Below are 25255 nucleotides of genomic sequence, written 5' to 3'. Positions count from 1 at the left end.
CATGTGTTCTTGGAAGTGTACAGGATTATATCAGCAAGAAAGTGGCATCCTATCAGCAGGATGATAATCTAGTACTAGTACTACTGGCTTGCTAAATTTCCTTGCGACAGTGAATTTTTTCATTGATCGATCTGGCTTGGACATGTTCCCAATGTCATGAATGAGGTTAATGCCCTTTATTAATTAATCTGCTTGTATAGGTAACTGAAGCAGCGTGTGCACAATCGTTATCAGTACAGAGTTGATGCAGTTATGACCTGTTCCCCGAAGAAAGACATTAAGTCTTACAGTTGTAAGGACCAGCATTAGGGCGTCTAAAAGCATTGTAACAGACACACGTTGTTTTAGAAAAGAGCAATATCACTGTGGAGCTGAGGTCTTAAATGGGTCATGTATACATAAGCCTGGCACATCTGGTAGACAGATGTAGCTTCTTGTCTAGGTTATCTAGGAGGAATGTCCCGAGGGAGGCTTTCTGTCTGACTAACATTCCTAACATTCTTATTGTCTTAATATGCCTATGGACACATGCCTGTACAATTCCTAGAATAGTTGCAATCTGCACACAATACTATATCATTTGGCTCGCCCCTGAGGCGTCGCCAAAAAACTTACCCTATCCCGCTGAAGAAGCGACAAAACATGAAGAAGGCGTATCCCGTGGAGAACGCTGAGATCAGGGCGAAGAGCGCGTTGGTGCCGAGAGCGATGAGTAGCGTTATTTTCCTCCCCAGCTTGTCGGACACGCTGCCCCAGATGATCGCGCCAAACATCATGCCGAGAAAGATGATGCCACCTTTAATAAAGAAAAAGCAGTGTGAATATATTGATAGCGATTTCGATCCAGTTAAACTCTCTTGAGATCTAGAGCTACTCTTCCACTGGTCATGACAGAGAAGACAGACACTAGTATATACAGTATTTACAGGTTCATTGTACCGGGGAAATTCTCCCAGCTCTTTTCGACAAGCACAATTAACAGTGGACCATGGCTTAACATCGAAACATCATGCCAGGAAAGATGATATCACCTTGAATAAAGAAAAGGCAGTGTGAATATGTTGATAGCGATTTCAATCCCATTTAGCTCATAAGAGCTACTCTTCCACTGGTCATGACAGAGAAGACAGACACTATTTACAGTAGTTACAGGTTCAATGTACCAGGGAAATTCTCCCAGCTCTTTTGACAAGCACAATGATCATGAACAGTGGACCATGGCTTAACGTCCCATCCTAAGGACTGCGGCCCTTTCCAGTAGCGTGACTGTGGGTCAGCAACACAGCCAGGATTCAAACTCAGTCCTCTCTTCTTGGTCGAGTGGCAGAGTCACAAACCACTGACTAAGCAAGCTACTATATTATCTTCCATCACAGCAACCAGGAAATTTCTGTATTTTTCTTAATCTTTCTTCCTTTTTTTTTGAGTGCAGTGCATGTCAAAGAGTAATGTCCCAGTAAAATAGCTGTAATCATGGTGTAGCGGTTCATCATTAGTGATAACTATGGAGACAATTACAACGTAATGAGTTTTGGGGTCAAGTAATCAGTTTTTAAAGAGCTTTAATCAAGAGGCTTACTATAAATACTGAAATATTTGCTAACTGCAAATACGTCACACTGCAAACATTACATTACTGGCGTTGTTTCAGCTACAAACCCCAAACAAGCAAACTGATTTTCATCTTACTGTGAAATTCAAGTGCTGTGAGCTCAAATGAAGTCACAGGGGGGCTCAAAATTCATTTTTAGAATAGGTGCACTCAACCTAAAAATTCTAGGGCATAGAAAACAATTTGGGCGCACAACATAAAACAAAAACATTATCATCAAATAGAATAGGTCATCAAAAGCTGATAAGCCTATCTTCCAGGCTTGAAATCTATACCTACATATAACTTCAAAATCTTGACAAGTAATACACACAGGGGTTTTAAAATTCCATTCTGACCATTAAACCTCAGGAATATGCTGTATAGTTATGTAAAATAGGAAGAAATTTAGAAAATAACAATATTTCATAGGCCCTTTCCTTGGTGCTGAAACAATTACTGTTCTTCTCCTTCCACAAATTTTTACGTCCCCAACCGAAATCAGGTACCCATCTATACATGGGTAAAGTGAGAAAAGTCACGTTAAGTTCCTTTCCCAAGGACACAACATCTAGTCAGGAATGCCGGGAATAAAACCAATAACTTCTTGATCCTGTGTCCGCTAGTCTACCAACTCAGCCATGCCAGAAAACATTACACAAAGTTACTATCCTTTCCACACCACTGCAATAAGATGGCTATATCCATGACAGATTGCGTTTTCTGTATAAAGGCCCTTCACATCATTTAGCACTGCGGAATAACAGTTACCAGGGGTACTGTAACGGACGCAAAATAGAATCACCCTATCAGAAGACGATGGTCCATCAGAACACATAGATGTCGCCTGGGGAAAGACTATAGATGGGGTGAATGTCTGAGCTGATTAAGCTTTAAGGGTATTAAAGCAGAGGGGGAATCATCCTGGGGCTGGTGATATGTTATGGTACATATGGATGCCATAGTAAGTCATAACGTCTACTTTGTGATTTATAGCTTTACAAATGGGGATCACAAAGTTTAAAACACATGGGAAAAATTTGCTTGTGTTTTCTGTAATGGATCAGAAATGTCTTCTTAAATTGCTGTTAATAGTAATTACCCATTAACCAAAGAAATAATATTATAATCAGAAAAAATATTGGCTAAATCATATTAAGAGCCATGTTGTGACATTTGAACGCTTGTCAGACCAAAAAGGGCCAAATTGAAATAAATTTCATCTATCAACTAACACATTAATCTGTTAATCAAATGATAATAAAACTACAATTTTCAAATTCCCTTTCTTAATTTTTGGCTCTTTAAAAACTAGAGCAAGATTTCAGATTAAGGCTTACCAATCTTAGGACCACAACACTTACACATGCATTGGGCACTTAAGCGGATATCTACAGGCTTTCATCATGTCCTATTTTTCTGAGAGTAGATCAATTCTGTCCTACTTTGCAATCCACTGGGAATGGAATAAATCTACTGGCTCTACATAGCAATGCTGTGGATGTAATTTATTGCAAGGCACCTATGGCTGTTCTAGAGATTGCAGACTGTAATAGATTACATCAGTTGATGAGTAAAACTGGATAGCCTATAGATATATCATAATCATACGTTTGGCAATTTTTTTGAGGCAGGTAAAAAAGGCATAGTTTCAGACATAAGAGCTGTAACAAGAAGTCTTATTTATCCAATGAAGAGGATTATTTCCTAATATTGGCTGAATTTTAGCTTCTAAGGTCATCTGGACCAGGGATTAGTTATACATGTAGTTAGAATTTTTTTCCATGAATAGGACGGTGCTCTTTTCCATTTCTATAGCCCTTGAGCCACACAGTGGTGCAAGCACTACAGTAGGGAGTCAGTCCACTTATAGTGGTGTGCGCTCTTTCTTATAAGTGCTCACTGATTAGCAAGTAAGTTTTTTAAAGTCTTTGGTATAACCTGAGCGGGGTTTGAATCCACAACCTCCGGAATACAAAGTGAGCACTCTACCCACAAGGCCATTACACCAGTGTTTCCCTAAAAGGGGCTTTACTCAAGTTTCTTCTTCTTCTTCTTCTCTAAGCACAGTACATAAGATGTACACAAGACTGTAAGGTTTGATCCACTCACACCGGGAAGGACCCCTACTCTTTTTCGATAAGTGTGGCAGGTTCTGTTACATGCTCGAGGTGTGGCTCTCCTCAAACTCAAGACCTCCAGTTAACCTCTTATCCGAGGGACGTCCCTAACCGAAGCTAGGTACTCATTTTCACCCAAGTGAAGTGAGGAAGGTTGAGTAAAGTGCCTTTCCCAAGGGCACAATATCGCTGACATGGCAGGATTTGAACCCGGGACCGCTTGGTTCTGAGCCGAACACTCCACATAAGATGTAGCCACTGATAAAATCCATCAGACACCCCATCAGCTCTTCTCCTCTCATTCGGATTCAGGTGTCGACAACGAAGATGGATCCTGTTCCTAACCCTTTGACCCTCGCGTCTTAAGATCCACCCCTTAAGTCAGGGTCCTGACACAGACAGATGTGGTGCCACCGCGTCTCAAGTCCCTGATAGCCTTCTTGAAGAGACTGACCTCAGCGTGTTGCAAGACGGAGTGAATGACTCCTTGGAGGACCCGCAGGCTTTTCTCAAGCTAAAAGCACTTTCTGTCTCTCAGATAGTCGCAGAGGCGTGCTGCTTAGTGTAATGTATCGAAATTGATGACAAGATAGTTCCTATCAAGAACCCTTGGGGATGTGATAATTCTTCCTTTAAGATGTCCCCGAGCATTGGAATTCTGAGGCACCCTAGCTACACTGTTGAATTAAGATGTGTGCATGTTTGATATCATTTTTCCCATTTCAATGCACCAATTTCGCTACATTTTATAATCATAGCTATTTACCATGTAGCATCTACTAACATAATTCCACCAGGGTACATAATGCCGCCACCCTGAAAAGATATGTCTAAACAGATCTCCAACCCAACATCTCCCAGTATAATGAACTCCTGTATAATTATTTAAACTTTGCATACCTGGGGGTGCTGCACTGAAGATCTCTCAAACTCGTTGTTTTTCAAAGTGGCAGATTTATGTAACCCGGCGGATTGATGTTATTGGAGGTTCAATCTTGTTGTTGTTATTCACATTGTAGTGCCTAGCACACAATCATATGTATTCACGTTTCCTTGCTGTTTTAGTAGCAGGGTATATTTTTACAGGGAGGGGTTACTAACGCATTCCCTATAGCCTCCTCAAACACAGGACCCCCATTTTACGCCAAAGAGGGTGCAGCCCCAACCGAGAAGCCCTTCCCAGGATTTGAACTGGGGTCTCCCAGTTACCAACTACATTTAAACTAGAAGCTCAACAAGGACCAGTTAAGCTACGGAAATCCCTTTAATGTAAATCTTACCAATAGATATTTCACAGATTACTTCATTGACAGGTGACCATATAAGTAATCAAAGACCTAACGGTGTTGAGAATGATGAGTCACTGGTTTGTGATTTACAGGCACTGTCACTTGTAACAGATTAAGCGATTCATCATACATACAGTACCATTAGCTATATGCTGATTTTAACCCTACTCTTCTCAATAAGTGTCTTGGGTTCCTTAAATCTGTGTGCAAAGGTTTGATGCCTCAGGCTAACATCTCAAGTTAAACCCTCAATTGGGTCTACCAGCTTTAAGTCCCCATTCAAAGTTTGCTGTAATATAACCAGCTGCTGCCGTACCGCGTGCCTGTGAAGCTGGTGTGTTACATCGAATGGCGGTTACACAGGCTGTATACAAAATGTAGATACAGAATGATACAGGTATCCTTTGCCCCATGCTCGAAATAGGGAAGTAGCAGATTTACTTACTGTAAGGGCAACCTCATTTACAGATAGTCTTAAACATAGCTTGGAAGTTACATTCACTGCTTACAATGTCCATGTACATGTAAGTGTAGCAACTAGACAGTTCCATTTCCATGTCATATTGCCATGTGTGGCAAAAAATTGTTTTACCAAAATAATAGTTTCAGAACATTATGATAATGCATGCAGTCAGCAATGGGGAGAAAAAACGACCAGAAAAATGTTGGGTTAAGAAATTAAGAAATGGAAAGGAAGACAAAAGTGCAACATATCTTGCACAGACATCGTTCAAATTATGATATAAGATGCGAGAAGGTTCTGATTCATTATATCTTGATTGAATCGTCAAGCTGAAAGACTTTGATCACAAACCATGCTGAGTTCAAACTGCATGGAGTCAGTACAAATTCAAAATTAATTCACTTACCTTCATGGTGGTTTTACTTTGCAGTAGGAGGGAAAATTAGTTTTTTACAGTGTTTTAAATATGCGATCAAAACAATTCTGTAGTAATACATTGGAAACGCACATTTGGGGTGTCACGAATTTGCCGCGGAGAGCTCATTACAAAAACGGCGAAAATTAAACCACCACGAAAGTTTCCATATTTACGGTAATAGCACGACAGATGGCCCTGCCACCCGGCGCATCTGACAAACGACTCACATGAGAACCTAAACACAAAGCTGCGGCACACGAGTAAATCAAGTTATGTCCTGCATAATAAATACGCCCCCATAGCGTGGTCTCAACATCTTGTTTCTCAGAAAACCTGGCCATCGGGGGGGCCTAAGCTGTCTCCGTATTCTGAAATTCTACACGACACCGCTGGCCAATAAATCAGCTTAAAGAAGATTTGTCCTCCGCAATTTATCAATTCCTGGGTCTCTCATCTGTGAATATCTGGCTCTTGGGGAGATCCCTTTAAAGGCAACCAAAGCGATATTAGGGCCAAAAATATGGAAAAACAAGGCTGAAATCTTTATGGTAGTGACATTTGCTAACATTATTTAGCACATTTGCGTAGTAACTTCATTCTTTGAACATTTTAAAACCATGCAAAAACGTTCTGTATGATGATTCCCTTAGTTTTGCGAGCCTACAAAAACCCCGGCGATGATTTTCAGTTAGTTCTCACATCAAAATGACGTTGTATTTTTCCATGATGTCGCTATACATTGTGATAGTGCTGTTTGAACTAATCATGTATAGAAATGACGAAATAAATTGACTTTCAAAATCCGATTTTCGGGCCCTAACATTGCTTGGGTTTCCTTTAAGCGGGTATCTCACTAGTACTGAAGCTGCACGCTGGTAGCTTTGCTGCGTCCTAAATTGGACCTGTGTTAATTACCCTTGACTTTATAATGGTCTTATCATGAAAAACGTACAAGTATGACTAAAAAGACAACAAAACAAAGCGAAAAAAGATTTGTTTTCAACGATGAAATTCGTTGAGTGCTTTGTCAAATCACTTGGTCGCAGCGAGGTCGCCAATGTGCCGCGGGTCCAGTGAAATACCCGCTTTAGCTAACGCTGTGTTCGCAAACCGTGCACAGTGGGTGTTCTTAATAAATCAAGATGCTACCTATTTTGTATGCTGTAGTTGCGCCAAGGGGATTTGAACACAGCGGCATACATTGAAATTTATTACAAAGCCTTAACAATTTATCTCTCTTAAGAAGTCTTGTGGTTTGACTAGAGATCTATCCTGAAATTCTGTGGAATAGATTTTATACTGCACAACAACCATCTTTTGATTTATTATCAATCTAATGTCCTTGAATGCATCAAAAGACACAGATGGGCCATTTTATATGGACCTTTACTTTATGATATGATCGAAAAAGTCTATAAAAAAGCCAATTGCAAAGCAATGAAGCATTTGATTTTCAGAATACAAAAAAATGCAGTCTACACGATAGAAAAAGGCCTATATGAACAAGCATACTACTTTGACCTTCATTGCTAATAAATCACAATATTCATCTTAATTGAATATACCACTGCCTTTATTCTAATCATATCACCTTTGCTTTCAGTTATATAATTTAGACTTGAAAATTAATTCCCAGAAGGTTTCCTCTGTTCTTGCCGGAAACAAAAACGCACCCCAGGGAAATATGAAAGTCAGTAAACCACTCCAATAACAATAGAGCTGATCTTTTTATTGGTTTCAGCTTTACAAATGGGAGGAGAGGGGGAGGGGGGCTCTCAATGTCATGTGATTTTATACATGTTCATTACTCAAAGATTTGACCTTGGGTTAGAAACACTGAAAATAGCTGGGATGCGGATGTGTTGAGCTTGAATGTGCATTGAATGTAAAGTGAACGTACTAGAGACAGAAGTAATTATCAGATCTCTTTCCCATGGGGGATTGGTAAATAGGAAATATAATCATATTGTTTTTTCTGATGTTCTTATTTTTAACACCTCTTTTTGTCTAGAGGCTGTAATACCGCTGAGCAATTAAAAATTTGACAGATTGATCAACGAACTTAGAGGTTAAGAGCTAATATTTAAATGTTTTCACATATGTTTTGTTGTCATTCAAATCATACTTTTACATTGTGGTTTATATTCCAATTATAAATTCAAGGGTCAAACAAACCATATTTTGATCATTTGCTTGTCCACATTATGATATATTTTGTATGAAAGTAAACTTTGAGTATGGAAATTGTTTCAACAAATAAGAAAAGTCAGTACTGTCCATTTAAAAGGTAATTTTCCTAAGCAACATTTGGTGCAGAAAATGGAAATAGCAAAAGTCAGACAACTCAGTTGCTTCATTTGTTATTGACTGTTGATATTTTTTCTTTTCATGTGGATGTTATCTCAATACGTTAAGTACATAAAGAATGTATTTTTCCATGTAGAAACATGGTATAAGGCTATGTTAATTTGATTATATGGATGACATCCACTGAGAACCCCCAAACCACAAAAGTTGCCTTTATTATGAAATCTAAGTGGTCAGAAAGATTAAACAAATGACTAAACACATATCTATGAGTATCTATGGTATACCGAATAATAGATTCTTCATTTCTGTTCTTTCACATCTCTTTCTTTGACTTTGGAGTTGACTTTGGTGCTCTATGACATTAGAATCCGAAATATTTGTTAGCAATTTAGGGCAAACATCGGCTCATTTTGCAGCTACCTTGTACGATTTACAGTTTGGTCCAAATTTTTTTTTTTCTTAAACGGACGAAAATTGATGCACTTGCGTATGTCATCCATACAATCAAATCAACATACCCTAACTTAAAGTTACAGTCTTTTAAGATGGCCTAACTTCAAGTTACTGTTTTAAGATGGCCTAACATCAAGTTACTGTTTTAAGATGGCCTAACCTCAAGTTACTGCTTTAAGTCTGCCTGACAGTTGGGATCAATAATTCCATTTCCTTGGAATCTTAATTTGACGTAAATCTTCCTATAGAGCTTCAGTCAGCATGGCACCACATAATCTACTCATGTAGGGATAACAGCCCAGGCTCAGATGCATGCAAGAAACTCCTTAGTGTATGTGATGAGGGTAAACTTGAGAATGTGATGAGAATATCAATATGACTGAGACAAGAATCTTTAATGTCTATAAGTAAAGATTTTAGATTCTTTTTTTAAACTAACTGTAAGTTCACTGTCATAAAACATTTTTGCATTACCACACCAGCAGGCATTTAATGTGTAAGCAGTCTCCAGGTAGAATAGTGTGAAATTTGTTAATATTGAACACTAATGGAGATCTTAATAAATCAGCCAAACAAACAAACAAACAAACCACAACAGTAATAACTGAAGTCTCATGTTTAAAAGAAGCTATGCTTTCCTTTAAGCTAGATTTGTGGGTTCCCCTGCATCTAGTTAAAATAGGTATTTGCTGTTACTTTGACAAAGTTTTCAACTGAGCCTTCAGGAACAAAATGCAGTGTAAGGGCAAAGATGGGCTCCGCCTTCCAATGCTGTCCCCTGGACACAGTGAATAACAACCCACTGACCTTAAGGCCTCAAAAAGGCTATGGGACTACCTTTACCTTTACTTTAAAATTTGACCTGTCCCTGGTGCTTAAGTCATGGTGTTATGGCATAACTTTACCTTTTTTTAAAAATCATACAAGGAAAGGTACATGACCGTACTGTCTCATATTTTTTCACTTCATTTATTTTCCCCATAACATTTATGAATTGTCATTATTGTACTAAAAACACCAATTAACATGATCATTATGGTACAAAACAGAAGGACCCTTGCACCATCCATAAAACTACAACACCCTACATGTATCTGTATTAGATTTCTACGGCATCACAAAATGTGATAGGAAATATTTTGGCCACTTTCCAAATATGAAATCAAACCTTTTATCAGATATCTAGTTCATGTTTTCTTGACATTTACAATAATGCCCCAAGACAGTTAGAAAGCAGTTCTGATATTAATGTGAAAGAATGCTCCTGAGGAAAGTTATACATTAGGAAATCTTGATGAAAGTCAGATTGAAATAGATAACTGTAATATATGCTTCACTGTGGGGCTCAACATCAATTCAAAATCAATATTCAACCTCTGGTACATCGTGGGTGGATATCGGGAAGGTAGTTTATTAGAATGGGGAATCTCCCACATTGAAGGTATAATTTTTGTAATCAACTTGAAGGTAAACAATTGCCAAATGCCACATTTCGACAACATGACGATTCTTTTTTGACTGAGATGGCTGCTTCATTCTTTTTGAGGCTACCAACTTCAACTTCTTGAAGAAGCCTATATACATGTACTGTTTTCTGTAAGGTTTGATCCACTCACACTGGGAAGGACCCCTATAACTCTTTTTGATAACTGTGGTGGGTTCTTTAACATGCTTGAGGTGTGGCTGTCCTCAAACAGGGGTCCTCCATTGAACAGAAGTTAGGCACTCAAAGAGACTTTCCCTAGGGCACAAGATTGGTGACAAGACAGGATTCAAACCCAGGAGCTCTTGGTTCTGGGCCAAACACCCTACCTTATCCTGAGATACTCTCTCCCTGGAACTCTCTCCCTGATAAGTGTTTCCCTACCAAATACAACCCACAAGCTTTCAAAACAACGTTCAGCATTAAGTCATCTACATGTATATCTCCCACCAACTTAGTTCAGTGCCCAGAAGCGGGCTCTTTAGCCTTGCACTGAGCAAACTCGTTAAAAGAAAAATTCCTCTCCCAAATCTTGTCTCACAATCTTTCCTCCCCTTTCCTGATTGGCAGTTGGAAGGATGGCTGTGCTGGGGAGGGGATTACAATGGATGTAGACGCTGTCTTGTGATTCTGATGGGTACTGATGAATCGAAGGCCAAAATAATCCAGTTCCTTGTTTCTTTGACATTTTGTTGTACATGTATTCTATTTATGTCATACCCACGCAAAGAAACACACGTTTAAATGCGAATGGACCAGGAGTTTTTTTGAATTTGTGTCCTTCAACCAAATATTAGACATTCTAAAATTGTCTTCTCTTTATTTGCATATCAATTCATAGTACATGGTTAAAACCTGCTGTTTGACAAATCTTGCTCAGAGTCACTGACAAAAAGTAGTGGATGCTATGTACTTGAAACATCCAAAATCATATCCAGTTGCTTGTGTAACTGTAATTTGGCGTATCATATATATTACCTGGATGTCTAACCTTCATCAATGTAGCAGAGCATTTGGCGCATACAAAGTGCTTTCGAATGAATCTACATTGTATGTAAGCAATTTTTTTGATACAATTAGAAGCCTGTGTGATAACCCAAAATAGCACCTGCTCTGGAACACCCTTATCAAACTTTATCATTGAAATAGAACATTCACTCAATGACATTCATTCATTCATTCATTTCTTCGATCAACCCATGCATTCATTCCTTCCGACATTCGCATGTTCAATGAAAGCCAACATTTGACACAAAACAGGTACCAGCTGAAGTTAACAGGTTTTTAGTCACAGATGCTGAAGAGAGATTGCGCCGTTCAATTATTCAATGCTGGATAAGACTTACTGAGCACTCTTTTGAAATAAGACTTTGGCATTATTCCATAAAATATTACTAGAGAGAAACATCAATTTTCATTGTCTGGAGAATGTAATTTGTACTGTTACTCAACTTGTATGTATGTGCCATACAAAAGGAACTAAAATAACAAGCATTCACATTTTACAATTACAGAACACCAAGCGTATTGAAGGACATAAATTTAAGAAAATATGGTTCACTATAATTTAGGAATTTCAATTCATCTTTCAATATTTGAATTAAGTTTTCTAAATCCTGGCAGCCATATGCAGAATATGCATCACACAGCAATGCTATTATGAAATAAGTGCATCTTAATGATTATAACACTATCTACATGTACATGAAGTTGCATGAAGAAACGAAGTCAAATTCTTAGATAGCTTAAATAGAGCTACATTTAGAATAGTTGTTATTCCACTTTTAGTTAATATCTAATGTGTGCATTCCATTTTTCTTCTCTTTCAAGAAAATCCATGTTGTGCTGTTGTGCTTTGTTTGCAATTATCCCTTGGCATCAATTTTCAATAAAGTTATTGATTCCTATCATAAGAATTATTATTATTAAAGAAGTTGCCCAGAGATTCTCAGAAAACTAGAGCACTTTCCCCACACTGTGACAGATCACAGGCAGAGCGTTTGAAAAATCTGAATGGACTCCCCATCGCTCAGTGACATCCTAGAAGGGAGCATTACCGCCATTAGGATCAGGGAACCGCACGCCAGACAAAGCTCTGGGATCAGCGCCTGACCCCGCTCGAGGATCGTATAAAACCAAACGGAGGAATGATTGCGTTGCGAAGCTTTGCAATGCGACTGTGCGGCAGGCACACCTATAAATAATTTGGCAGGATCCGTGGCAATTGTGTGCTTGATTAATCCCTGAAAGGGTTGACCTCTAAAGGGGCATCCTTACACCTGAGCCCAGGCAGGGACGGTTCATTACTGGTACATCGGGAGGGGTGGCCAGGCAGGGATGGTTCATTAATGGTACACAGGGAAGGATGGGAGGTGGTCAGGGCTTGAAAGTCTTTTCATTTTTCTATTATTATAATATTGACAGTTCTAAAAAATCTTACCAGTAATTTGCAAAAAAATCTGGAAATGTCCGAATTGTGGTTTGAAACATGCATTGTCAGGTCATCATACACAGCTTTGGTACTCAGAAATTAACTATAATACATTGTGAATTTGAGCCTACAGTATATGTTTATTTATTTAATGAAATTAGTCAGTGTTCTGATCATGGATGTCTCCAGGACCCGTCCCTCTGTGCTGGGACGGAAATTTGCTTGCTGGGATGGAAAAAAAAATTCACCCCATCTGTCAAAAAAATCTGAAAAATCATGACAAGAAATTGACAAAAATGTATTTTCCTAAACTTAAAGTGACAGATTTAACAACAAAAATAAACAACATGGGCTGCCAAACAATGAGTGAGACGGAAAAAAAATTAAAGATGGAGACAGCCATGGTTCTGATGCAAGATCTAAACCAGAATCTCTGTTAAGCTTGTAATACGATTAAAAAACTTCAGTTTGAGGCCTCACTCCAGTTTTGTCATTATGAATATCTGTCAGTTCTTTTTTGTCCCCATGGCCATGTCCGATCATGATCATATCATGTTGGCTATTTATGGCTATGTCTGAATATATTTGGTCAGACCATATGGTACTACTAATTATGCATTACATTGATAACAATGTAATTATGATTACAATGCATACTGCATATCATTATCTACTTGACTTATATTTACCCATATGTTGTCTCAGTATTTAGCAGCTAAACATACAATAATTACATTGCATGTAGCTTTACATAATACTTATACTGTAATGTCACATCATAATTGATGGGTTAATAAAGTTTAGGCACTTCAGTTTTAATGTTGAACATGTCATAAATATTGAGATACAGCATGTTTTCTGGTACTTCATTGCTTATGGCAAACTAAGTTGTATTTGTCCATGTATAAAAATCTGATGATGATGATAAAAGTCTGAATTTGGATTCTACAAAGTATGGTTTTCCAAAAATGTATGATTCCACTTTCTCTAATACACAAAAGATGTCTTTCCTTGGCCATTACCCATTGATTGCTTACGTTAGATATTCATTTTTTCTTGTACTTTTGTCAAATTTCCCATATCAGATTCTTTGCTCATCCAATGCAAAGAAGAAGACAATAAATTCATAGAAATTGAATTTAGAAATTGTGGGAGGATTCCAACACCCCCATAATGGCAAGGCAAATTGTAATTATACATGTACAAAATTATACATGTACAAAATGTAACTGTCAGTGGGTGGTCCAAAACGAAGCCTCGAGGAACCCCTAGTCGGCACATGTAGGTTAACGCATGCACATTGAGCTTTAGAAGCTTAGTTATAATAGGCAAAGGATCTGGCTACTCAAACAACAACCCCCCGGGGGCCAAACCATGGGATGGAAAATAAGGTTGAATTTACCCAATGCTTAAGGGAGATCTCCTCTAAAAGAAATAAATTCATACCGATCTATTTACAGCAGAACATTCTAGCAGGCAGAGGCTACTGGAAATTACCCTTAGGCAACTCGCATGTCTCCTTCTGTGTACTGTAACATGACTACCATGATACCCACTTGGCCAATACATCACTACTGAATGGCTTTGGGGTATACATGTACAACATGCGGGGATGTATATGTAATTGGCAAAATGAGGCTTCCCTCAAGCAACTCTTTGGGACATCTAAGCAATTTTTCAAAGCTAGTTTGTCCGTGGGAAAGGATATCAAATAAATCAAAGCGAAATGTATTAAGAATTGCTTTTTCATATATCATAATGGTATTTAGGTGAAGTATTTTGCAATATCATTGCTATGAGAAAAGATTCTGTGATGTATTTGGTAAATTAATAATCATATCTGCTGGGAAATCAGTTTCCCCGGGGATGCACACTACATTTATTTTTTATTAACAAAAAGGAGAATATGTCTTACTTAAGACCATGTATTGTAGAAGATATAGCCTTCATATCTAAAGCTACATATAACATATTCATTTTCATATGAAAATTTCATGTTGAATATTTTCACTGACCAAAAATATCAGTTTTCATGGAGAAAATTAATCTGTCCTTGAAAATCTATGATTAAAGTGAAGGACTAATTTCCATTCATAGCCAATGCATTTCAGCTTATAGCCTGACCTTCATTTCATGCAAAAGTTATGCAGATTCTGACAGACTGTTTTTGACTCTTTACTTTCCCATTGTCAAGGCTAATCAGAATGAGGCTTTCTGATTCGTTGTCCTGAAAGACTTTCAGGGTTAACCCATGTTTGTGATTTGTTGTCCTGAAAGACTTGCAGGGTTAACCCACATTTGTGATTCGCTGTTTTGAAAGACTTGCAGGATTAGCCCACATTAATTTTTGTGATTTGTTGTCCTGAAAGACTTACAGGGTTAACCCACATTTGTGATTCGTTGTCTTCAAAGACCTGCAGGGTTAACCCCATGTAAAAATGGCTGATCCTGTTTGATGCTTTCCTGACCACAAAGGAGTTCCAATGATGTGCCTTCTCATTTTTCAACCTGTCGTTTACGTAAACAGAGCTAATCAGTCCCATGTATGCAATCATTATGGTATACAATCATTTATGGTTTCAAAATTGTCAAAACATGGCCTTTTTATGATGGCAAGACCAATTCAAATAGTTAGCTATGAGATGTAGAAATCACAAAACGCTTAATATTGATAACTGAAAAATCAACAGAGAAATGTTACTGTACCTTAGCACACATAGTTTTAGGATGTGAATGTATTCATAATATGAACATATAGTTTTTCTCCTGGTTTTCTCTTGCTAAATATTTATTTCAAAATGTCCGAAAAACAAGGAAATAACTTGGTACATTTGTGGTCTAAAGCATCCCCAATAAGAAGCAAGAGACAAAATCTGCTTACCTAGCCATCCTTTCCTTTGGTCAGAGAGACAGAGGTCACGTTCTGCACTTGGGAGCACGAATCCCACCACGAATATTTCTACTCCGTCCGCCGCCAGGCCCATGCCCAGGGCAGCAAATAGTGTCCACTGGTACCTCCCAAACCCTGCCTCTTGTAGGGCATTCTCATAGTCCTGTGCAAGTTGGGTGGTTGGGGAGAGATCTGGTACCACATCCTTGGGAGGTTTAATGGGTTTCGTTGTATCAATGTCCTTTTCTGGATCCTTCTTCAGCTCGCCGTCTAGTTCGGGCTGAGGTTGCGTGTACGAGCGATTTCCCTCCCGATCCACCAACCCGAGCTTCTCCGACCTTTTTGAGAATTCGTCGTTTTCCATGTTGTGTCAGTGAGGATTGCAAACGCGCTGCCTATACAGTGAGAGTTGGGTAATGAATTATTGATGCGGCGTTCCTCAATAATGGGTGCTGAATTCACAGTGGAATTACAGCTCTCCGTAATGTCATTCCAGAACTCATTCCCGTTGGCCACAAATCTTGTTGCCCGGTGATTTTGCCGGTGACTCCATGCAGCGATTGCTCACCTGAGCAGACTGAGAGAATATCCGGGCAGCTCAGAATGGGGGGATGCTACGCTGCATCTCAATCACGGACAGCTGATGGCAGATAACACCGATCGTAACCTTCCTCAAGGATGAAGCGTCGCAGCGTTGCATACAGACGAGGTCGGTTTCCGATGTGCGTCTCTCTTACGACACGGCAACGATCCCCTTTCCCGCGTACAGTGGTTATTTACAGCAATCCTTCTAACGAGGTCCTTTCATTGAAGGTAGAAAATTCTCAATGTGACCTTCTTCAAGGGCAGAATTACAGTGATTGGGGCTGGGAAGCTTTTCCGATCGAAAATCTCCCTGTCTATAATCCAAACTCCCGCGACGTTATCGTGTGGAGTCTTACTCAAACGCTGGGAGAGCTGACGCCCGGTTGGCTGCGGAGACTCGGATCCTGTAGGAGAGAGAAGGAGAGGTGATTACGGCGAGAAGGGGAGGGCGGCGGTGCGTGTGAAACCCCGCTTGACGTCACGAATCCCACGGGATGCCACAAATCTGCCGGGCCTGCTGGGATACCTGGGAGGCGGCAATACGTTATATCGTCAGGGTGGTAAATATCACCCTGCTCACCCCCGTTTGGGAAGTCAAGAGGTCGATAAGAGCTGAGATGGACTAGTCCACTGTGTTGACAGAGGGGATGGTAGGGCCTAGGGCATAAACAACAGAAATCCATTTATCATTCGGCTAAGCACATTTGACACGGGGCTACATGCAAAAACACAGGCCTGAATAAATCTAATTATGGTTACAGGAAATACTATGGAAAAAACATAATTTTAGTATCAATATTCATGACACAAATATAGACATCAGTTTATGTGTTTAAGGGGGGACATGCCAAAAACATAGCTACGTGGTTACGCATAAAATTGGTACATTTGCATACATTAATAGATGATACAGCTAATTGTTTTCATGCCTCTAATCATCATTAGGGATTAAACTAATGGAGCTCAAAATTGCTAAAAACTATTTCAATTTGGGGACCAAAAAGTCAAGGCTTTGCTAGCTTCAACTAGACAGAAGTATTCTAATATACATGAGAATATATTCAATATGTCCTTATTCAATCTAGTGTTTATGAGTCATATATTCTAAAATCACTGCACACTTTAAAGGCACCCAGAGCATTTTATGAAGCTTAAAAACTGGAAATATTCTAGTTGCTGTAATCTTTATGAAATTGACATATAATGCCACCGTTTACCACATTTGCGTGAGGATTTCTTATCAAAAGTGCTCAAAAGCGGCACAAAAAAAGCTACATGGTGATCTTTTAGTTTCACGCGCCTACTGTAAATAGACCGATAACATTGCCCCGCCCACCTCCGTCAAAATGTAGAAATGCAAAATTAAGACATAAAAATGCTAATATTTGACGGACATGCAGTCACTCTCTCATTGGTTGAACCGCTAATTGTGATGGACAGTCAGGATCAGTCTATTAGCGCTTGGATTTTATATCAGTTCTCACCACAACGACATCGTACCTTTGCTCCTTTAATGTTGATATGTAATGGTATAGTGTTATTGAAACTTACTATGTGTAGGAATGACTAGAAATTTGAGTTTTTTTAGTCATGTTTCAAGCCTCATAAAATGCTGTGGGTGCCTTTAATGGCTATTCTTTATGAGACAGAAAAGATTTTCAGTCCTGTTTCATATTCAAGTGTGATTAATCTAATGTGCCTAGACTGAAAAATTGAACCTTACAACTGCAATATTTACAATGTTATTTCTCTAACAGCTGTAAATATCAGTCTCCGTCACATGAAAACATTGCCTGCAGGTACGAGAATCATCAAGAGACGCACAAAATTAATTAAGCTCCTGTCATTAACGTCAGGGAGATAATTGATGATGATGACAATGGCTCAGAATGCGTGTAGCCTTCTTTGGAAATTAATTTGCCTCTACGCAGAGATTCATTGAGCTTAGAGCAACACTAATGTATTATGTGGTTGTCTGCTTTTAAAACTGGAAATCACATAACAGCTACTAGTAATAGGTATGTATTTTAGAATTAAAACCAAGTCACTGTTTTTGGTCCTTTTTCTACATCATAAGTTTAATCTACCATATTACCCCGCACTGCGATATTCAGTGTATGAACACAACTTATCATTATATTCGGGTATCTCTTGACATTCTGTGGCTGATTTTTGGTGGGCTACAAAAATTAGGGGATTTCGTGCAGCCTGATTTGCATTGTAGACCAATGACAGTTATGCAAAGAAATGATGTGAATATGTTGAAAATAAGTTGCAAATGTCAATCTAATTACATGAATACTATAAATCTAGAATAATTGCAGTTTTGGTGCCAAAATTCCACAATACGTACCTTTAAAAGGTATGCTGAATTGGACAAGCACGAATAAAAGGACCAACTTTTGCTGGCAACACACAAAATGTATTTATCACTCTAGATCTAGAAGCATTGTCCTGAATACATTTCTAGGTTGACATCCATGATTGAAAATCTATAAAAAGAGCCTTCATTTAAGGCGTAATATATGCCAAGTTGTAGACTGTTCTGCTGAAATTATGACATAATATAACTGCTAATGGTATCAACTCCACCCTCTGATTGCATTTCACAAGGATTATTGTTTTCAGTTGATTGAATTAGACTGTTATAGACTTGACAAACCACAAGCAATACTTCATCTTAGACAACGAAAATCTAATCATTTGCTTCTTTGTTTTATATCAAGAGAGAGGAAAAATTTGTATTGAAATTTGAATTAGTCTTGCCATCATAAACCTTGTTTGATCTGTCAACAGTTGTTTCTCTTTTCGTATCATTTGAAATTGTAATTTTGACATTTTCTGGCATTGTACATATTGTATGAATCATATTACACATGTATATGAATATAATACAGTTACTGTAATGATGAGGAATCTGTAATGTTTCCACATAAACTTATTGTAACATTTTAAATTTATATCTTCATGTCTCAGATGACATAGTTATTATCACCCGTTTTGCCATTGCAACAATTTTATATGAAAAAATCTAAATAAAAAAGAGTGGAAGTTGTTTTCAAAAATAATTTTGACTGTTTATCCAACTCTAGCAATGTATATAGTGCTAACAGCTATGCATTACAAGAGTTTAGAGTTTTTTGCAGTAGAATATAATAGACAAAACCAGCCAGGACGGGAAGTTGACATGAATGATTTAACCATCTCCCTGCTGCCTAACTCTGTAACCAATAGGGAATTGGGTGCCAAACGGATACTTCAGTGTGCTAAAGGTTAAAACATTCTGGCTGACTTTTGGTATACAAAAGTGCTCTTTATGCAATCTATTTTCAGTGTGACATTTCATTTTTCTCATTTTGTCCCTCCCCTTAAGCTACCTAGATTCATGGTCCCTCTACAATATATTAATGGGTATAAGATGAAAGAGCTTGGCTTCGTCCCAGCATGTTTATGATATAAGATACCATTTCTTTCCATCAGATGACGAAATGCTATCCTATATTATAAGGCAACACTAAATCAAGTTCTTGGTTGTCATAATTTTTTTGTAGAAAAAGAGTGGATGCAAAATGCAAATAGAAATGTATCATAGGATAGATGCAAATGCTATGCCACAGGAGCCACAAAGTCACCTGTTTCAATAAATGCATTCAGATAAATGTGAAAATTGTAATGATCAGAAAGACAAGGATGTTCTTGAACTGTTTGTGCCCAATATTGAGCATTTGGGGACTGATACATATCCCAAAATAGTTTCATCAGGTTGGTAAGTCAGTATAAAAGACTCTTTGCACACAACCAACTGTTTTATTTGACCAACAATTCAGGGACCGTCTGTCACCTTCCTCAGAGTGACTGGCTGACTGGTTCACTTACTGGTTTGGGACCGCATCAGTAAGAAGCGACACCTATAGCTGCAGTACCACTTAAAGTGAACCAGCAAGAATTGTCCTGAGGAAGATGACAGACAGTCGTCGAAACATTGGTCGAATAAAACGCTTGGTTGTGTACAAAAAGTCCTAAAGCTTTTATTCAGTCACATGTGATCTTATAGTGTGTTGTTTTTTTCAAAATCAGAAAATATGAACCGGTAAATCCAAGAAACAAGAAGTAGAACTGGCATGGTTTCATGCTGGCATTCATTTTCAACTTGGCTCTGCACCAAGACAGCCCCACATGACACATCTATCATCAACCAGCGTGCACATTCTGGCCGACAGTCGACAACTCACCGTCATCTTGAGCTATCGTTATGCGAATCCCGCTACGACCTTCTGAAGGTCATCTCACTAGCCATGCCGCTGATGTCCCCATGTATCATTTTACGAGATGTAATGTCCGAGAAAGAGCATGTTTAACTTTTAATGGGCTAATACTTGTAAAGAGTATACAAGCATTGATTTTGACATGACTAGGATGTTTTGGGCATTCAAATGTTATCATAGATTTAAAATTGGCATGCCTGACCATGCTTGTTAGTCTGATTTATTCTTAAAGCACAAAATATAAAAAAATATTATTGAGAAAAATGTCAATAGCAGCTTGCTGAATTGTACCATATTGTTGGGGGAGGAATAAAAAATGCCCACAAGTGAATTTAACCTTCTCCCTGCTGCCTAACTCTGTAAACCACAGAGTCTGATTTTTTCGAAAAGGACAAATTATGTAAAAATTGATAGAAATGTCAATAGCAAGTTGTACCATGTTGTTGGGAGAGGATACAAAATGGCCACTAGTGAATTTAAAGAGATGCACTAATGCAGCATCGGTAATCTCAAAGGTATGTACACTTCAGATATCCAGGTGTTCAAGACATTCTTGAGAAGACCTCAATAACACCATCCTTTCAAGGAGCCTAAAGAAATTTCGAAATGTTAAAACTGGAAATATTCCGGATATGGCAATCTGTATGATATCAACATCTACTTGCTCATACTAGCATATTTCCATCATGATTTCACACTTTAGGCATTTAAAAAGAGCACAGAAACAAACTGCACAAGGAGTCATTTATATATTGGGACCACCAAAGAATCAGTGCCCAGATTTTCAATGACTTCTCACCACACAACGACATCGCATCTTTGCTCCATGAAGGTTGATATGCAATGGGATAGTGCTATTTAAACTTACTATATGTATAGAAAGGACTAGAAAATTGAATGTGAAAATCCGGCTTCCAACATTCTGAAATTACTTTTGGCTCCTTTAAGATGTGGCAATACTATATTACATGGTGGAATTATGCCAATAGACGTTACCTTAAAGAAAGCCAACAGTCAAGCCACCAATGTCACCAGGGACACAGCATACATACCAAGGAACAGATGACCCAAATCCATAATTTATTCATGGATTTCTATTATTGGACAAACTGTGATTTCATCATGGCCGCCAGGGCAAAAACAACATCTCCATACTGTAAATGCATTTAAGTTTGCAAGGTTTTTGTTTCGCGCTAAGTGGAAAATGGATTGTTTGCGGAGGTTGTAAATTTGTGACAGCGCTTTAATCACATACTGCTACAGTATTGGACACAAATGTTTCCGGTGACTTTAAGTTTGAGCTGAAACGGTCGCTGCAAAAACCGTTAACATAAAAACATCGCGAACATTTCTGAATTTACAGTAGTGGACAAACCGTGATTTCATCATGGCTGCCAGGGCAAAAACAATATCTGTATACATTGCTGTAGTGTTGACGAATTGAGTAGACTGACCGATTTTTTGATGTATTATCATTCATTTATTTATCTATTTCACCTTTAAGCATCTGGGTGGTCCCTTCAACACTAGGTCTTGATGATTTCCAAGGGGGCCGAACGACCATAGGACATTGGTACATAAATTACATAACATGCATCGAACATATATACAGAAAATGACATTGAAATCATAGTACAGAACAATGCAATCACTGCAATACCACATCAATGAACAAAAATAAATGTTACGTTTATGAAGATTAGTCATCTGTGAATTGAAAAATAATACTTTAATTCAACCCATACAATTGAAAAATGATACTTTAATTCAATCCATACAACTGGATTACAATATGAAAATACCAGACATTTCAAATGTCCATCCAATGTCTTTCATCATTGAACAAAAATCAAATTCTTAACATTCATATCATATCATACATGTATCATCACAGTCATTGATGAAAGATGTTGGATGGACATCTGAAACGTCTGGTATTGTCCTATCGTAATCCATTAATTTTGTATAGATTGCATTAAATATTATTTTTAGAAATATATGTTCTTGTCAAAACCAAATTAACAACATCCATTGGTATCAACTGCCTGAATTGTATACATATATGTATCGAATATCCCGCCATATATACATTCTTTCCTTTCATCTGCAATATATCCAAGAATGTCTAGATGTTAGAAATTCCTCCTATGATTGTAAAAGCCCATTCTCATCCTATACTACACACTCTTGTATTAGGTAGGTTAGCCTTATAGAACTGTAGTTATTTACCAGTAGATGTCATACTTTCTACCTTGTTCAACTGCTGTGCAATAAAGTTATCATTATCATTATCTGTCCATTCAAATTTATTCAAAGTCAAGAGGAGTGCTACATACATGACAGAGTACTTTTTCTGAATGTACACTTTGCAATCTGACCTCTGTCTGACATCAATGTTAAATTGATATACAGAAACCACTTGGGAAAATATAATGACGTCAATCTATCTTTGTTGTTGTTATTCTTTAAGCTAATTTGAACAGATGAATATCTAGATTTAAAAAATTCTGTCATTTGCATACAGATCAAGGTAAAACATGGACATTTCAAACAATACAAAAAATGAAAATTTTACACACATTTTTCAGTCTCTTTTCCAGTGCTAACAATAGAAGTGACTTGCAAATTTGCATATGTATAAGGCCAAGAACTAGTGCGGCCCATCCAACTCTTTTAGTGTCAATCGATGCTGAATTTCCAAAAATAGCTTTGTGGATGCTTGATCTAATCTTTTAGAATCCTGACATGTCTTAGCTTGTTAATAAAACTAAAACTAAAGCCCTTAATTACTTTTTCAGGAATAACGTACAGTCACAAGAGTATTGTGTGCCATGATGTACCTACAAATCCATCAAACGACGTTGACAAATGACAAATCTCCCTGTGGCGTGATAGAGTCACACACGAAGGCATCAATTTATGTCAGTCTACTCCCATCGTGATGCTGTTCATTCAACCGGAATGGACTTTGAAAGATAATGCCTAACAAAGCTAGTAACTTGTATCATGGACACATACTGTAAATGCAGAAATGTTCAAGGGGATTTAATTTTACGGTAGGGAGAAAATGTAGTGTTTGTGGTGGTTTTGTGTTTGCGTTTGAAACAATGGTAGTGCTGCAGTCACATAATGGAACGGCATTTTGCAGTGGTTTTAGGTTTGTGGTAAAGAGTTTAACAAAAATCGCGAAGATAAAACCATTGAGAACATTTCTGCATTCACAGCATCTTTTTTCAAAGAGTTGGGAGCCATGTACTACACCACAGAAAGGTAATACCTCCTTTTGTGTGGCCTTATAAAGGCAAGGAGGGTGATATGAAATATAATATCATAACAGTTATAATTTCAGCACCACGGACAGCAACTAGTAAGCATGGCAAATTGTCTAAATTTTAGAAACCCTTACAAATAATATGTTAGCTTGAACATGAAAATTACGTAATATATGTGTAAACCCATGTCCAAACATAAATATGGAAAGTTGGAGAACAAAATATCTGTATTTCAAAGATCTACCTTGAACCTTGAACGAGGACATCTACATGTACTAGCTTGATGGTCTAAATGGCATTCCTTTATTGCATATCCTTTTTTTCCATTGTTATCTTGCTTTATGCATTTTAATATGTTGCTATGTTACTTGTTATGGTTCATGGTTGACTGAAAGTAAATAAATTTCAGTACTGAGTCTATTTGAGGTTCACTTCTATAACTTACAGTAAGTGTAACTTGCTGGTCCCAAACTTTGAATTCAATTCATTCCTTCCATTACTTTTCAAAATGATAGCTCAAAAGCTCACAATTTAGTTACAAATTTCTTGTTGCTCTGTATAACAAGACAGGGTGTTTTTAGAATATGAAAAAAATCATGATTTATATCCTACAACTCAAATACAATCAAAACAAATACATCACCTCCATAGCAGATAATTTCTGGACTGTCCCTTGTGATGTTGTTGACAAATGCATTGTCCCTCTAGATTGATTTCAGAGTCAGATGATTTGTAATGAATGTTTTAGAAGCTGCACGGAAGGAGAGATCTGTTTCAAGGTCAAAGATATGCACCTCTATCGATCCTTCAAGGTCTTGCGAACCATTAAGCTTTATTCTAAAATTTATGACCTTGGCAAAACAAACTGACAAGCTATGTGAGAGAAATATTGGAAAAATATCCTTTGGCTGTCAGTTTTGATTTCAAAGGTGCATTCTATATATAACAGAAAGGAATTTGTTTCTAAGTTTGCCTGTGAATTATGTAAATACTCAACAGAGAAACAAACAAATTAATCATTTATCGATAATAATCAAATTAATGAATACTAGTAATCAATTTTAGCCATCACAGCCTTAATAAAGTACTAAACGTATACCCAGGCACATATAAAAATATATAACAATTATAGCTATATCAATATTCAAAACATTTATTTACAATCTCAACGAATTTTTAAATTTTTTTATCAAAGATCAAAATCCTCACACCCCTATAAAGTTTTCCATGGAACATTCCTGGAAAGGAAAGGCCTACAAAAAAAATGCTGCGTTTCAGGTTACCCTTGCGAAAACCTATCAACCCTTTCCTTTTTTTCCTTGACCACTGGCAGAAGATATAAAATTTTTTATCTGACATTTCAGAGATGAACCAAAACAGAATACCAACTCGTCTTGCAAATCTTAATTTCACACTCTATTGATTAAGGCTTTGAACAACAGTTAAAATGGGAAGTAAACATCGTACTGCATATTATTTACAATATGATGTTGAAAATAACAGTGTCCTGAAGCATCTCATTTTTGTATTGTTAAACTGTACTTGTTGGATCACTTCCGCTGAAATCTAAAAAAAAGAGAAGAAAAAAAAGAAAATTTCCTACCTACTGGCCATAATATTTTCAGTACTGTAACCGGAAACACAACAATTTTTTCTCTGGCCTAAGGGCTAGTCTATTCACGTTT

General features: G+C 37.7%; 2 protein-coding genes across 3 annotated transcripts in view; both read right to left on the bottom strand.

The window, feature by feature from the left end:
• LOC136425281 (synaptic vesicle glycoprotein 2C-like) overlaps positions 1–16356 on the bottom strand; it is a 28677-nt gene extending 12321 nt beyond the window's left edge. The window contains exons 1-2 of the mRNA XM_066414117.1: positions 15440–16356; positions 616–796 (exon numbers count right to left, since the gene is read on the bottom strand). Coding sequence (XP_066270214.1) covers positions 616–796; positions 15440–15812 — 554 coding nt within the window. The 5' untranslated portion in view covers positions 15813–16356. The remainder of the gene's footprint in view (positions 1–615; positions 797–15439) is intronic.
• The window catches only part of LOC136425282 (uncharacterized), a 46946-nt gene continuing 38044 nt past the window's right edge, over positions 16354–25255 (bottom strand). The window contains exon 4 of one of the 2 annotated variants that reach the window (XM_066414118.1): positions 16354–16437. In XM_066414118.1, the coding sequence (XP_066270215.1) occupies positions 16390–16437 (48 nt within the window). In that variant the 3' untranslated portion in view covers positions 16354–16389. The remainder of the gene's footprint in view (positions 16438–25255) is intronic. The other variant, XM_066414119.1, reaches the window with a different exon arrangement.

Source organism: Branchiostoma lanceolatum, chromosome 19, assembly GCF_035083965.1.
Source record: "Branchiostoma lanceolatum isolate klBraLanc5 chromosome 19, klBraLanc5.hap2, whole genome shotgun sequence".
In the NCBI taxonomy this organism is placed as follows: Eukaryota; Metazoa; Chordata; class Leptocardii; order Amphioxiformes; family Branchiostomatidae; genus Branchiostoma; species Branchiostoma lanceolatum.
The sequence above is the reverse complement of the archived record's forward strand: the minus strand, read 5'-3'. Positions and strand labels throughout refer to the sequence as shown.